The following is a 17,139-nucleotide window of genomic DNA, read 5'->3' as shown; positions in this document are numbered from 1 at the left end:
AAAGTTACCTCCCATGTCATAGGAACTGCAAAGGAGACTTGTCATTTCGAGGGGCAAAGGGTTAAAGAAATGAGCCATTCAGGCTGCACAATTAGGAAGAATAAAAACCTGAATGACAAGGCCTAAACTGTTTATTCAGTGTGTACATATCTGAATTAACACAGCCATGGATAAATCTCTTTTCTCCACTCCTTTTGGCAACATTTCAAACATTATTCTCACAACACATTTTCTTTTCAACACATTTAACTTAAATAAGGCAAACAGCAGGGAAAAACAGTTACGCGGTGCACTCCCATTCTTCGAAACACATAGAAGCTTCCACTGCTCCTTAAGCACACCGTCTGACACACTCTTCATTTTCACCTGAATGTTCAGCACATGTAGCACCATCAACACAAAGTCTTCTTTCATTTTCCACACTGTCTAACTCCAGTGTTTTCAAATACACACACACACACACACTCTGTGTCAAAGCCATTTATGCAGACAGAAACACACAAACACATTCTCATTCTCTCTGTCAAACACACACACACACACACACACTTGCTCTATCTCTCTCTGTCAAACACATACACAGACCGACGCGTTCAAACACACTCTCCTCCCTCTCTCTGTCACACACACACACACACACACACACACACACACACGTGCGCATATAATACTATCTCCCTCTCGTTCATGCACACATCAGCTGGTCTTTTTGGACTTTTTCTTAGGAAGTTTTGGAGGGCCCAGAATCTTGAAAGTGGTTCTGAAACAATTAAAAAATTGTAAAAATTAGTAGCAGCAAGCATGGCAAGAAGTATGTACAGTTGCAATTGCATGCAATCACATTTTGCAAAGCACACAAAGACTTTCATGAAGTAAAACTAACAAATCAAGCACATTCATGCATGCACACACACAAACACAACTTGCATTAACATATTATGAAAGAGAAAAACATTGAACCTGAGGCACACTATTAGTGTTTACATTTGACTTATTTAATTTAATTTTGCATTATCTTTCATGTATTCACTTTTGCAGCCATGCAGGGTAGCCGGTTTTAAAATTAAATAAAATACCCAAACACAGACAAAATATGGCACCGGGAAAGGTACTAGTAGATGCTTAAATTAGAAATGTCAACTAAAGAACAGAATGTTAACCTTCACAGATGTTGTCTGAAACCAGTACAACAGAAACACACAAAGCTTAACAAACGAGCAACATCAGTTGTACACCTATTCAAAAGAACACATGAATAGTCCATAATTGTCAAGTCTGATACTTACTGGCAAGTTGAGCAGATAGGACTGAACATGCAGAAAACTGAAAAACAAAATGACAGAGAAGTTATTACCTTAAAATATTGACTAAAAACAGCTGAGCTCGTCACGTATTTTTGGAATAAAATTAATAAACAAAGGAATAATTTGTTTTTGGTAAAAAGCACATATGTTTTTTTCTGTTGAAAAAAATAAGCTTCAAGAACAACGCTATTTCCCTTAGTTTTGTAATTAACACTAGCACTAAGCTTGATTATTGTTTTTTCCTTTTTTAAATTCATTATTTTAAATAAAGACACACAAACAAATACTAAAAGTGATTCATGATAATCACACATCTGGCTCACTTGGATCCTTCTTCTTTTTGCATTGCTCCTTGCTATTATCACTTTGACACAGGTTTTTTCTATGCATATAACACGTAAAGCCTACCACCACTTAACTCTCAGTCCTTTCCACACACACACACACACACACACACACACACACACGCACACACACACACACACACACACACACACACACACACACACACACACACACACACAGAGCAAACTTACTTGAGAGACAGACAGAGCACACATAGCCAATGTCAATGAGATGGCGATGACAGAAACACGCTGCACGATAATCCACTTGAGCGCGTGGAGGCAAAGTCAGCTTGCTGCGTACGGTGGGATCCGGTAAAAACAACCACTGCAAAAAAGAAACAGATTTAATCACCACAACATTTGAATAATGAAGTGCTAGCAGAATCACCATAGGAACTGCAGTCACTGGGAAGTTTAGATGGTTTGTGAAAATAAAAGTGTTCACCAAAACATCAATTAATGTTATGTTCTACTTCTAGCCAGAACATGACAACACTTATAAGCCTTCCCACAGTAAAATGTATAATCTATGATTAGTTAAAGTACACCTTATTTTATATTATTACAAAGTGACACAACTTTGCAAAGTACACTATAGAACTTTGAAAATACATTTTCCAAGACAAATGTGTTACATTCAAATGAACTCGCCATCAAACAGTTCAACAACAGGAAAGGATCTAGTTTCTTCTACCCCTCCTAGTTCTACACGTCACAACTCCCTCCTTTTATTAACCATGAAACATTGATTTTCTTTGTCAATTAAACATTATTCCGCTCACCAGCATATACTGCACAAGAGCTGTCTCCTGAGGTATTTTGAGGTATATGCCTCCTGTTATGTCACAGGCCTGAAAAGGAACAAAACAAAGGAGACACAAAATAAAGGCATTCAGCACTGCTTATTTAGTTGTTGTTTAATAACCCATTATCAAACATTAATTTGAAAAAGTTTTCCACAATGGCTGCACCTTTGAACCACTTTGTCTTTGCAAAGATTCATGCATGCACAACTACATGCTGAAAACTGTGATGTAAATCAAAACTCAGAGACGTGATCCTCACAAAGGATCACTTTAAATATAAAGGCAATATCACCTACTGTTCTTTACTGCACCAATTGGCAGTATGCAGTTCACAAGATGTAAATCCAAAAACAAGCCATATTAAGCTTTATAGGTATGTCCTGTACATTTTTTCAACTCTGGTAAAATTGTAGTAATCAAGTATAGGAAAAGAAATGATCGTTAAAATGTGATCTTACTTGCTGCAGCAGACCAGACTCATTTTCGATGATACAGGCATCAATCACAACACTCTGCAACACAGAACGCCTCATGTTTTGAAAATGCTCACCACACGCTTGCTCTTAGAAAACAAAGAATGAATTGGCCAAATTAGTGTTATACAGTACATTATAGTCAGGCATGGGAATTAAAAATTGTAAAAACGGCTGAAAATTAGGGAAAAAAGAGGAAATATTTTTTGATGACCGGGGGGGGGGGGGGGTTTGCCACTAAAAGTAAAACACTACAAATACGAAAAAAGAGGAATTTCTACTGCAAAAATTAAAAAAAAATGGCGGAAATCCGACTTTTTTTCACGAAAAAACAATCACCGAACGCATTTACGCCATTTTCACTTTAAAAAAAAAAAAAAAAAAAATTTTTTTTTGCTGAGAAAAAAAGCGGAAATGCGATTTTTTTCGGCGGAAAATTAAAAAAAAAAGCGGAAATCCGCCAAACGGCGGACAATTCCCATCCCTGTATAGTGCACAGCCTCCCCCCCCCCACCTTAAATTAAGACACCCCTCCTTTTCTCCCAATTGCTACAAACTGTGAAGATGTGGTAAAAGCAAAACAAGTCGCGTAAGGCGAAATTACTACATTTAGTCAAGCTGTGGAACTCACAGAATGAAACTGAACGTAGTCCGCCGCTAGTGCAAAAGGCAGTGAAAGTGACGAGCCTGTTTGGCGCGGTAGCGCTGTGCTTCATAGCACGCTTTACTGTACCTCTCTTCGTTTTAACTTTCTGAGCGTGTTTTTAATCCAAACATATCATATCTATATGTTTTTGGAATCAGGAACTGACAAGGAATAAGATGAAAGTGTTTTTAAATTGATTTCGAAAATTTAATTTTGATCATAATTTTTATATTTTTAATTTTTAGAGCTTGTTTTTAATCCACATATAACATATTTATATGTTTTTGGAATCAGGAAATGATGAAGAATAAGATGAACGTAAATTTGGATCATTTTATAAAGATTTTTTTTTTTACAATTTTAAAATTTTTAATGACCAAAGTCATTAATTAATTTTTAAGCCACCAAGCTGAAATGCAATACCGAAGTCCGGCCTTCATCGAAGATTGCTTGGCCAAAATTTCAATCAATTTGATTGAAAAATGAGGGTGTGACAGTGCCGCCTCAACTTTTACAAAAAGCCGGATCAACGTCATCAAAGACATTTATCGAAAAAAAGAAAAAAACGTCCGGGGATATCATTCCCAGGAACTCTCATGTAAAATTTCATAAAGATCGGTCCAGTAGTTTAGTCTGAATCGCTCTACACACACACACGCACAGACAGACAGACAGACAGACACACACACACACATACACCACGACCCTCGTCTCGATTCCCCCTCTACGTTAAAACATTTAGTCAAAACTTGACTAAATGTAAAAAGATATCTGAGGCATTACCTGTTTCTGTGCAGTAAAGACAGCATTCATGAAGTTCATGTACTGAGATGGGTTGTCCTCTGATCCTTTCAAAACCTGCAAAACACATTTAAAGCAAAACACTGAGAAATTGTGTCATTAGCATTGGTAAAAGGGCACAATGCTTGTCATCCTATGCCAAATCTTGTATACATACTTTGGAACATGTCCATAACGACCACACAAAAGTGGATCATTATGAAAAGGTGAATAATATATAGGATAGAACTTTGTGGGGGGTCTTTTGGGGTGGTTGCAATGGGCAGGTGGTTGTTATCAAGAGATGGTCGCCTGGGCAGGTATGACTGTATCTTGTTCATTGATAATTGTAAGTTCTTCTTATTCTTCTTCTTCGCTCATGGGCTGAAACTCCCACCTTCACTCATGTTTTAGCACGAGTGGATTTTTACGTGTATGACCGTTTTTACCCTGCCATGCAGGCGGCATACGCCGATTTCAGGGGAGGCATGCTGGGTATTTTCGTGTTTCTATAACCCACCGAACTCTGTCATGGATTACAGGATCTTTTCCGTGCACACTTGGTCTTGTGCTTGCGTGTACACACGAAGGGGGTTAAGTCACTAGCAGTAGCAGGTCTGCACATAAGTTGACCTGGGAGATCAGAAAAATCTCCGCTCTTAACCCGCCAGGCGGCAACGACCGGGATTCGAACTCACAACCTCCCGATTAGGAGGCCGACGTCTTACCACCAAGCCACTGCGCCCGTCATTGTAAGTTCAATTTTGTGCAAGAACAAAATCATTCTTACCAGAATGCGGGCAGACAGCTTGATACCGATGGTGCACTCTTTCTCCAATCTGTGTATATCTGAACTACATCAAGGAATGTTACATTTTATATTTTCCCAGCCAATAAGAGATAGGCATACAATTAAAACATGATCAAATTTTAATTACAAGTTTCCGATTTTTAATGACCAAACTCATTCATTAGTTTTTAAGCCACCAAGCTGAAATGCAATACCAAAGTCCGGCCTTCGTCGAAGATTGCTTTGCCAAAATTTCAATCAATTTGATTGAAAAATGAGGGTGTGACAGTGCCGCCTCAACTTTTACAAAAAGTCGGATATGACGTCATCAAAGGTATTTATCGAAAAAATGAAAAAAACGTCCGGGGATATCATTCCCAGGAACTCTCATGTCAAATTTCATAAAGATCGGTCCAGTAGTTTAGTCTGAATCGCTCTACACACACACACACAGACAGACAGACACACACACACAGAGACACACATACAACACGACCCTCGTCTCGATTCCCCCTCTATGTTAAAACATTTAGTCAAAACTTGACTAAATGTAAAAAGCCTATAGTGAAAAAAATTCGGCAGACCATGCTGGTGCAGAAAAGTGGATTAACGAACGCATGCAGGGACTTCTAGAAGGCTATGAAGATGACGATGTGTACAATGCAGATGAGACTGGTCTGTTCTTCTGGACAACACCCGATGGAACTCTGTGTTTCTCGAAAGAAAAGTTGAGTGGTTCAAAAAAAGCGATGGATCGGATAACTGTCATGTGCTGCGCAAACATGTCTGGCAGTGACAAGCAGAAACTTCTGATCCTTGGAAAGAGCCAAAATCCAAGGTGTTTCAAGGGGATCTAAAAAGAAAAACTGCCGGTCACTTACAGAGCAAACAAGAAAGCATGGATGACGGGAGGTTTGTTTGAAGAGTGGCTCACAAAGTGGGACAGGGCCCTCCGTCTGATTGGTAGGCACATTCTCCTTCTCGTTGACAACTGCACAGCGCATGTGGAAAGAATCAAGCTGAATAACATCCAGCTTGAGTTCCTTCTCCCCAACACAACCAGCATCTTACAGCCAATGGATCAGGGTGTCATCAAGAATCTTAAAACGCTGTACAGGAAGGAATTGATCGAGATGACCCTAAACCACATAGAAAAAGGACTTCTGGAAACCAACACCACAGCCTGTGACGTCAGTTCAAAGATCAACGTTCTTGATGCGATCATGTTTGTCTCCAGATGCTGGCGAGCGGTAAAACCGTCTACTGTTAGCGGATGTTTTAAGAAAGGTGGATTCATTCGTCCTGGCCGACCCCCTCTCATGGACTGTGATACAGAAGACCCCGAGGATTTTTCATTGCCAGAAGAAATCGTCAACGGGGAGGTCTTCAACGATATTCTTCTTCTTCTTCTGCATTCGTGGGCTCAAACTCCCATGTACACTCGTTTACGTGTATGACCGTTTTTACCCCGCCATTTAGGCAGCCATGCGCCGCTTTCGGAGGAAGCATGCTGGGTATTTTCGTGTTGCTATAACCCACCGAACTCTGACATGGATTACAGGATCTTTTTCGTGCGCACTTGGTCTTGTGCTTGCGTGTACACACAGGGGTGTTCGGACACCGAGGAGAGTCTGCACACAAAGTTGACTCTAAGAAATAAATCTCTCGCCGAACGTGGGGACGAACTCACGCTGACAGCGGCCAACTGGATACAAATCCAGCGCGCTACGGACTGAGCTACATCCCCGCCCTCTTCAACGATATAGACGACAACATCGTCTGTGTGGAAGGCGAGTTGACTGAGGAAGACATCGTGGAATGCATCTGTGAAAAAAGACCAAGACTAGAAGAAACAGAAACAGAAACAGAGGAATCTGATGAAGAACCAGATCAACCACCCATCACATCAGTGGCTGCGAAAAACGCGCTTAAAGTCCTGAGCGTCTATGCCCTGGAAAATGCCTTCGGGGAAGAAGAACTGCATTGCCTGGACGTTGGCTGTGCCGCAGTGAGGAAACGTGCCAGTGCCAAACAGAAGCAGACGACACTGGACACATTCTTTGGAGACATGTGGAGCACGTATGCCAATGCACGAAACTTCCGCTTTCCGCTACCATAAGTAACTTCCAACATCCAACATTTTTGTTCTGAGGAACTTCCCGATGCGATGTTCGGATAATCGGCCACTTCGGATAATCGGTCATAATTCAGTCAGTCCCAAAAGTGGCCGATTAACCGGAGTCGACTGTATATATATTAATATATAACATCTGTCAATGCTACAGAGCTTCCCATAGACACTGATCCACCTAGAGGGTCCTGGTCCCCCAACTTTAGAGGGTCCAAACACCAGAAGGTTCATATTCTTACTTTCAGAAGGTACATTCCTCACCGGCACATGATCCCTCACCGGGAGCGCTCATGTTAATGTAATGCAGAAGTACCCTGAGCCCTCACAAAAAAATTATGGTTATAAGGGTTAGATTGACTCTGTATAAATTTGTGTCGGTACAGATCTGATAGGAATTTTTGTGTGAAAACAGTACCAACGGTACACATGATAACGGACAGGTAGTGGTCCAAGGAACCACTCTTTTCTGATTTAGTGCAAAGCACGACCACCTCCACGAATTTCTGGTATTTTTTCCCCAGCTTCTAATGTGTACAGGACGCAGAGACACACAGTTTGGAAAGCCCTGATTAATGTTACCATATCTAAAATCTAATTTCCACTTAATACAGATTCTTCCTCTTCATCATCGTCTTTTTGTAACTGATGCGAAACTGTCATGACCACCATAACACCCACAGCAAGGATACAACACAAGGCCATGGCTAAAGCTCCAGCCACCACTGAGTCTGGGGACACCTCACCCTCTGGATCTGAAACACACAAAACACGGTGAACATTGGATCTGAAACACACAAAACACGGTGAACATTGGATCTGAAACACACAAAACACGGTGAACATTGGATCTGAAACACAGTGAACATTGGATCTGAAACACACAAAACACAGTGAACATTGGATCTGAAACACACAAAACACGGTGAACATTGGATCTGAAACACACAAAACACGGTGAACATTGGATCTGAAACACACAAAACACAGTGAACATAACCACTGATACAGTGGGACCCCCGTTTGACGACTTCCAAAAATCTGAAAAAATCAGGTCTTAAAAAGAAGGGAGTCTTAAAAACGGAGGTTTGTTTGTTTGTTTGTTTGTTTGTTTGTTTGCTTAACGCCCAGCTGACCATGAAGGGCCATATCAGGGCGGTGCTGCTTTGACATTTAACGTGCGCCACACACAAGACAGAAGTCGCAGCACAGGCTTCATGTCTCACCCAGTCACATTATTCTGACACCGGACCAACCAGTCCTAGCACTAACCCCATAATGCCAGACGCCAGGCGGAGCAGCCACTAGATTGCCAATTTTAAAGTCTTAGGTATGAGCCGGCCGGGGTTCGAACCCACGACCTCCCGATCACGGGGCGGACGCCTTACCACTAGGCCAACCGTGCCGGTTTAAAATGGAGGTAAATTTACAGAGGTTATTAACAGAAAATCTAAGAAAGTCAGGTCTTAAAAGGGAGAGTGAGAGTCTTAAATTGGGGGGTCATAATGGGGGGGGGGGGGGGGGATTCCACTGCAAAAATGCAAAGAAAACTCTTTATCGACCGTGGTACCTGCACTGAAAGGACACCCTTGATACCAAATAAAAGTATCCCTATACATTACAGGTGAACTTTCATGTCAGGTATGTTTTGGTCAAGATAACTGACTACAGAAGGTGTACTTTATTGGAAGGTGTTCTCCTGCCAGAGGGGCTTCGCATGGCAGGTACCACTGTATGTGTTCAATTCTGTGCCATACCTGAAAGTTCAAGTTTAAAACGCAAGTCAAAGCTCTCTACCTGTGCGTTTATTTCTGTACCATGACTGAAAGTTTCAGAATCCTTGCCACTGGAAGACAACAACAAAATCAGGAATATGCTTCCTGATGCTCAGGGAAGATTTCACATAAATTGAAACACATACCCAGACCACCTAGTGAATGAACAATGTATCCTCCTTCGCCGGCACTCGTTATCGACTACACACGGACGCACTCGTGGGTCCGTGCGGACCCAGAAGGGTGTTTGATTGCAAATATCTCCTAAACGAGTTGGAATTCTTTAATGAGCTTTTAGAAATGCCTCAGACACCTAAAAAGCTATCATCTCCTAAAAGCTCATTAAATTTCAGTGATAATTAATTAATTATACACGGTATTTGGAACAATTAAAATATCATGGGTCTGCATGGCCCCATGAGTGCCACGGAAGGGTTAGCACAATTTTCCTTCTTTGAGAAGTATGGGTCCGCATGGACCCACGAGTGCCTCGGAAGGGTATACACGCTTTTCCTTCTTTGAGAAGTATGGGTCTGCACGGCCCCACGAGTGCCTCGGAAGGGTATACACGCTTTTCCTTCTTTGAGAAGTATGGGTCTGCACGGCCCCACGAGTGCCTCGGAAGGGTATACACGCTTTTCCTTCTTTGAAAAGTATGGGTCCGCACGTCCCCACGAATGCTTCCGTGTGTAGTCTAAATTTGACCATTAATTAATTAATTAATTATCACTGAAATTTAATGAGCTTTTAGGAGATGATAGCTTGTTGGGTGTCTGAGGCATTTCTAAAAGCTCATTAAAAATTTCCAACTCGTTTAAGAGATATTTGCAATCAAACACCCTTCTGGGTCCGCACGGACCCACGAGTGCCGGCGAAGGTTAATGTATACATCCTCTTTTATTTTTAAACCACCAAACAACTGAGAACATCAAGTCTTAAAAGAAGAAATTTATTAAGATGGGGTTAAATTATAGTGTAACCTGATTTTCTCAGGCTTTTGGAGATATTTAGTTGACGGTCCATTGTATATATATATATATCAAGAAGGTTCAAACGTCGGCACTAATTTCAACTCACTCTGTGACATCAGTTGCTGCATTTCTTTTTTGACGACACTGTCTACTTGAGCAAACAGTTCATATTTGCCGTCACCACCACCAACCGAAGCATCTCCACCATCTGCGTCCATCTGCATCTGTTCTTCCTGACGCATGGGATACAGAAAGTGACTGAAACACAAATCAATATGAAAGGGATTAAAATTGAGAATCCTTAAAATCAGGAAACACTTGTTCACATGTCCCAAATTAATGCTCACTTTTTTCCTATTTTCCTGTCTTGGTATTTTAAAATAGTCAAGAAATCTATCAGGAAAGGAGTGTTCAAATCAGGAATTTCTCATTTCTTGTGGAAAATTAAACAAATGTATGCAACAAACAACAACAAAAAAAACAAATAAGTTAATAACCATTTGCTGTGTGATTACAACAAAACAGCAGACAGAACACTTCAAAACCATGTTGCTTGGCTCTAAAGTATTACTGTGTAAAAAACACAATCACACAAAACTAGGCCACAAGTTCCTGGACTGGGTGGCCGAGTGGTAACGCACTTGCGCTCGGAAGCGAGAGGTTGCGAGTTCGACCCTGGGTCAGGGCGTTAGCAATTTTCTCCCCCCTTTCCTAACCTAGGTGGTGGGTTCAAGTGCTAGTCTTTCTGATGAGAAGAAAAACCGAGGTCCCTTCGTGTACACTACATTGGGGTGTGCACGTTAAAGATCCCACGATTGACAAAAGGGTCTTTCCTGGCAAAATTGTATAGGCATAGATAAAAATGTCCACCAAAATACCCGTGTGACTTGGAATAATAGGCCGTGAAAAGTAGGATATGCGCCGAAATGGCTGCGATCTGCTGGCCGATGTGAATGCGTGATGTATTGTGTAAAAAAAATTCCATCTCACACGGCATAAATAAATCCCTGCTCCTTGAATATGTGCACGATATAAATTGCATAAAAAAAATTATAAAAAATAAATAAAAATCCCTGCGCTTAGAACTGTACCCACGGAATACGCGCGATATAAGCCTCAAATTGATTGATTGATTGATTGAAGTTCCAACAAAAGCCAAAAATAGATACATATATTGCTACACAGTGACCACACCAAAATGCAGACAGAACACTGAAAAAAGAAAGCTGAAAAAAAAATATATCAACCCACATTTCTGATGAAATTGTCCGGAATGGAAACACAGAGAAAGCCTCTAAAATATCTGATAGGATGCGGTTTTAACAAGGTGGGAGGGGGGCGGGGGAGTCTTAGCAGACATGCTTACCTTCTATCAGTATGAGCAGCAATGACGGCAAGCTTGTTGTTGTGAGACAGCATGAGGTGAGAGTTGGCAAACACTAGCGCGGCATCTAGACATTCTGGTAACTGGACCTATGCAAAAAGAATTAATATCATCAACATTTCGTTTTGCAAGTATGATTACATTCATGCGCACAGTTACACATTTTCACACACCCCGCGGGTTAGGGGGAAGAATTTACCCGATGCTCCCCAGCATGTGGTAAGAGGCGACTAACGGATTCTGTTTCTCCTTTTACCCTTGTTAAGTGTTTCTTGAATAGAATATAGTCAATGTTTGTAAAGATTTTAGTCAAGCAGTATGTAAGAAATGTTAAGTCCTTTGTACTGGAAACTTGGATTCTCCCAGTAAGGTCATATATTGTACTACGTTGCAAGCCCCTGGAGCAATTTTTTGATTAGTGCTTTTGTGAACAAGAAACAATTAACAAGTGGCTCTATCCCATCTCCCCCCTTTCCCCGTCGCGATATAACCTTAAACGGTTGAAAACGACGTTAAACACCAAATAAAGAAAGAAAACACATTTTCAAAATTGGAATCCAACAATGGGGCTTGGATGCCGTAATTTAAAGCCACGCTCTTTGCTGCCATTTCTGTTTCGCATGAACTGATGAAGTACAGAAAAAAGGTGGACTTAAAACTTAATGATTTTATCTTTTAATTTTATAAACTGAAATCACAACAGACCATGATGATAACATAAAAATATAGTAATCCAACTTGCAAGAAGTTCTCCTGTCCAAATATTATTTGCGAGGATACAGGGACACAGGCGAGTCCCATAAGTACCTGTCATTACAGGGGTACCTGCGATGCAGTGCTCTTCTTCTTCTTCTTCTATGGGCTGAAACTCCCACGTTCACTCATGTTTTTGCACAAGTGGGCTTTTACGTGTATGACGGTTTTTACCCCGCCATTCAGGCAGCCATACTCCGATTCCAGGGGAAAGATGCAGTGTTGTTCCCAGGGCTTGGTCTTTGGTCATACTTTTTAGATCTGATGCATTGTTTCGACCCGAGGCCAGTTGAATGTCCGATAGCTTTGAAAAGCCGGACACGTTTTGACACAACATATTTTCCTGTCAGGACATTTTGACCGATACATATTTTGAAATGACCTAGCTATTGTCCTCTGTGCCTGGGAACAACACCGGCAATGTGAGGCCCCTCTAATGAGACTTTAGAGGTCAAGGTCCACAAAATGACGCCTTCTGTTGTCCCTTTGTCTATTATCTCTACCAAAATGTACCTGTTGTGACAGGTCACCTGCAATGAAGAATTGCTTTTGGTATGACCTTTCATCGCAGCTAGATATCTTGATCTTTACCTGGTGGTAGTGTTACACCTGCATAGTAAGTGTGTGCTTACCTGTGTCTCTTGTTGACGGGATCCCCACCACACTGGATTGGTGTCCAACACCAGAACCAACAGACTGCTCACTGCAGTCTGATCTGCACATATATATTATAGACTCCACTGATTTTGTGTACTTTTAAACTGCATGATCATGGCACACGTACACACACACACGCACATACACTCACACATATGCATGCATACATGCACCCACACCGACACACATACACACGAGACGAGAAGAAACAAGTCGCGTAAGGCGAAAATACAATATTTAGTCAAGTAGCTGTCGAACTCACAGAATGAAACTGAACGCAATGCCATTTTTCAGCAAGACCGTATACTCGTAGCATCGTCAGTCCACCGCTCATGGCAAAGGCAGTGAAATTGACAAGAAGAGCGGGGTAGTAGTTGCGCTAAGAAGGATAGCACGCTTTTCTGTACCTCTCTTTGTTCTAACTTTCTGAGCGTGTTTTTAATCCAAACATATCATATCTATATGTTTTTGGAATCAGGAACCGACAAGGAATAAGATGAAAGTGTTTTTAAATTGATTTCGACAATTTAATTTTGATAATAATTTTTATATATTTAATTTTCAGAGCTTGTTTTTAATCTGAATATAACATATTTATATGTTTTTGGAATCAGCAAATGATGGAGAATAAGATAAACGTAAATTTGGATCGTTTTATAAATTTTTATTTTTTTTTTACAATTTTCAGATTTTTAATGACCAAAGTCATTAATTAATTTTTAAGCCACCAAGCTGAAATGCAATACCGAAGTCCGGGCTTCGTCGAAGATTACTTGACCAGAATTTCAACCAATTTGGTTGAAAAATGAGGGCGTGACAGTGCCGCCTCAACTTTCACGAAAAGCCGGATATGACGTCATCAAAGACATTTATCAAAAAAATGAAAAAAATGTTAGGGGATTTCATACCCAGGAACTCTCATGTCAAATTTCATAAAGATCGGTCCAGTAGTTTAGTCTGAATCGCTCTACACACACACACACACAGACACACAGACACACACACGCACATACACCACGACCCTCGTTTCGATTCCCCCTCGATGTTAAAATATTTAGTCAAAACTTGACTAAATATAAAAAGACAGACACTGACAACAAGTTGAACAACGCTACAGATTTACAGTTGACAAAACAAAATCGGGAGTGGTTGTTGTCTACTGATCTGTAACACACGCACACACCCTTTTTCTTCTAGATTCCCCCCTAAACTGGGTTCATTCGCTGATGTCATAAACAGAATAATAGCACAACATACAAGAGTCGTTTCAGACTTACCTGACATCTCATACATGTACTTGTGCAAAAAGCCTTTGCCGCAGCGGAAATGCACTGCAGACAACAGATTGACGTCCCTTTTATTTTTGAGGTGACTTCCTTTCGTGTATTTGAGGTGACTTCCCTTCGTCTAGCAGACGACGTGTGTTATGTGTGTGTGTGTGTGTGTGTGTGTGTGTGTGTGTTTGTGTGAACTTGAACTCAGAACCAGTTAAAATTCAAGTTGGTACGCGCCGCTTGCGCCCGGTCCGTCGGTCAGCCTATGCCGGGTGTCAGTGACTGCGTGCGTGCATGTATGTGTGTGTGTGTATATATAAACATCAGCGAAACATATGAATTACAGTAGAAAGGTAGTCGGGAGGTCCGGCAGTGGCCGCAAATAAATACAGGCCCCCCCCCCCCCCCATCCCCCCTTCTCTTGGGCTAAACCGCAGTTTCACGAAACACGCACTCTACTCAACACTCGCACGAAAAAACAAATCCGAACGTATCAAACACTGACACACGCACACACTGACTCATCACGATGATGTGTCGTACACCGGCGCACACATACACACACACTGACACATCCCCACACCGTCGCACATACACAAACCCCACGACAACATATTTTACACATCGTTTTGAATGATTTATTGACATGAAACTCAAATGAAGGTTGAACAGATATATGCTATAGTGTGAAAGAGATGACACATGATCATGCTTGTATCAATATGAACTCGTTTAGCCGGTTGAGGTACCCCTCCTCTACATGAGTTACAAAAGAAAACAAAGGACTCCAGCTGTATTTGTTTCATTAAGTTTTGGGAAAACTTCTTATACTGTTTTCTTTTCTGATTAGTTTATTATAGAACTAAAACCAAAACAAGAACAACAACAACAACAACAACGAGCACGTGATGCCGGAATGCGTAGTCTCTCTTGTTCTCTTTGTCTTCTCGATGGAAAGGACACTTCATAGTACTTAGGCCTAAAAAAAAAAAATAGGTGTGGTTACGGTAACCCGACCTACCCTATTTTTAGGGCCCGACCCTATAACTTTTTATTACATTTGTCACAACAACAAAAAAACAAAAAAAAACGAAAACGCAATGAAAGCGAAAGCGCTCGAGTCGCACACTTATTTCCCTGTCAAAGTTTAATTTGTACACATTAAAAAAAAAAGTTAAAAAAAAAGTGATTGCCTACCTTCCTACCCTATTTTTTTGGGCTATGTTACCGTAACCACACCTATTTTTTTTGTTGGCCTTACAGTATTCCTGAGCACACTATGTCATGGGTAAACAGAAAAGAAATTCAGTTCTGTCAGGAGAGACATCGTGGCCAAAAAAATTAATTAAAAAAAAATTGCAAAATCAAATTCGGCCGCTCCCCCTCCCCCCTCCAAGTTACCCATTCCCAAGCCCGAATACTAACATTTCCAATTCATTTTGGATTTCAAACGGAATGGATTAATTAGAGCCCCTTTCAGAAGCCCTGGAAACTATTCAACCGCAGAAGACTTGGTACCGGAGTATCACGGGAGACTGTGACATGATGGGACGTTGTGTATTGTGCGGGAAACATGACAAAAACGACACTAAAATATTTGATGTTACGTCCAACAAGCACCCATAATGAAAACGAGTGTCTTCCGGACGAAAAAGTAAAAAAAAAATTTAAAAAAAACAACCCCCAGTCATTCCTCGTTTTCCTCGTGCATATCAAACCATGCGAGGGACTGACCTAAATCATTCACTGTCAGACCCTCTAAGTTGCAAAACAGCTTGGGGGACAAGCAAAGGCACAAGACACCGGTTTGAAGACTTACAAATCACCAGTGTCTTTACCCCCCATATATGTTCAAGAAGAGGTTCTATAAAGACAACCAAACATGTGTCTGCTTTAAATGTTACGTTATATCTTGCCGTGAAAAAGAAAACAAACTCTAGAAAGAAACACGAAAACAAGTCCCTCTTCTGTAATGTACCGAGTTCAATATCGGGTGCCTATGCCTCTGACCTCTTTTGGATTACTAGTTTATTTTTTCCCCAAATGAAAGAATAAGTCGGCAGGACGTGGGTTCGTAGCCTGTCAGCGCGGTATTCTTTTAATTTTATTTGATTGTTTCTTTACTCTCCTTTGTTTTATTCTATTTTACTCTATTCACTTTTATTCCAAAGCATTATTGGTGATCAATTGCAATACTGACCAACGCTCGCCAGGTACTGATTTGGTATTGATCACTGCGCCAACCACTGAAGCAACCCCCTAAGTGTAAAATGTTTTGAGGTATAAAACATACCTTGGTATTATGTCAATTCTTTTTGCATTTTAATCAGATATGATAAAACAAAAATGTCAATCTAGATCAGGCTTAGACGCAGAAAGACTTGTATTTAGGCAACATGACTGATGAGCGACTCAGTGACTCGTAGCGAGAGATGCCGTTCTTAGACCTGTGTAACGAGATTCTGTCGAAGTAATTCGATGCTAACCCTGCAGACTTTTGTATTGCCGCAATTAAAACATTTATGTTTGTTGGTAGCTGTTTGTTTCCTTGTGGATGTGTTATGTGCAATTAAACGGGTACGGACACACGTGTTACACATGGGTTACACGAGTTGCAAAGTATTTGAAACGACGGTATTACAGGCTGTATATACAGTGGTGCCTGTGTTGAAAGGCGAATACATTTTGGACCAGCCATGAGTGATGGAACATTGTACGCGGGGTATCTTGACAGGCACGTTTTAGAAGAAATAATAATAAAAGTGACAATAAAAGGTGTTTTTTCCAAGCGAGGTGTCCGCAATCTGCATGACAAAATATAGCTCTTAATTTATCTACATCGCTCGATCTTTTCTCTTACGTATTTTGTGTGTGTTTGTGTGTGTGTGTGTGTGTGTGTGTGTGTAAGCACGCGCGCGTGCTGCGTCCGTTTCAGTAAGTGATTTCTCAAAAAAGTTTTATATTAATGAGCACACACAAAACTTGCCCCCCCCCCCCCCCCAAAAAAAAAAAAAAAAAAACAAGTCGCGTAAGGCGAAAATACAATATTTA

At 40.9% G+C, this 17,139-nt stretch overlaps 1 protein-coding gene and 1 long non-coding RNA gene across 2 annotated transcripts; both read right to left on the bottom strand.

Annotated features, from left to right (window-relative positions):
• Positions 1-113: 113 nt before the first annotated feature.
• LOC138975494 (general transcription factor IIH subunit 3-like) lies at positions 114-14,174 on the bottom strand. The gene is made up of 12 exons (XM_070348199.1): positions 14,092-14,174; positions 12,790-12,872; positions 11,387-11,493; positions 10,127-10,278; positions 7,967-8,029; positions 5,147-5,205; positions 4,360-4,434; positions 2,916-2,969; positions 2,434-2,502; positions 1,841-1,976; positions 1,287-1,323; positions 114-760 (listed from the first exon to the last, which is right to left on the bottom strand). Exons 1-12 carry the CDS (start codon positions 14,105-14,107, stop codon positions 697-699), a joined length of 915 nt encoding a protein of 304 aa, XP_070204300.1. The 5' UTR covers positions 14,108-14,174; the 3' UTR covers positions 114-696.
• A 538-nt stretch (positions 14,175-14,712) lies between these two features.
• On the bottom strand, positions 14,713-17,104 carry LOC138975467 (uncharacterized). Its single transcript, XR_011458656.1, has 2 exons — positions 15,345-17,104; positions 14,713-15,060 (listed from the first exon to the last, which is right to left on the bottom strand). It is a non-coding gene; the product is annotated as an uncharacterized lncRNA (long non-coding RNA).
• Positions 17,105-17,139: the final 35 nt, after the last annotated feature.

This window comes from Littorina saxatilis, linkage group LG9 (genome assembly GCF_037325665.1).
Source record: "Littorina saxatilis isolate snail1 linkage group LG9, US_GU_Lsax_2.0, whole genome shotgun sequence".
In the NCBI taxonomy this organism is placed as follows: Eukaryota; Metazoa; Mollusca; class Gastropoda; order Littorinimorpha; family Littorinidae; genus Littorina; species Littorina saxatilis.
This window is presented reverse-complemented; position numbering and strand designations above follow the sequence as displayed.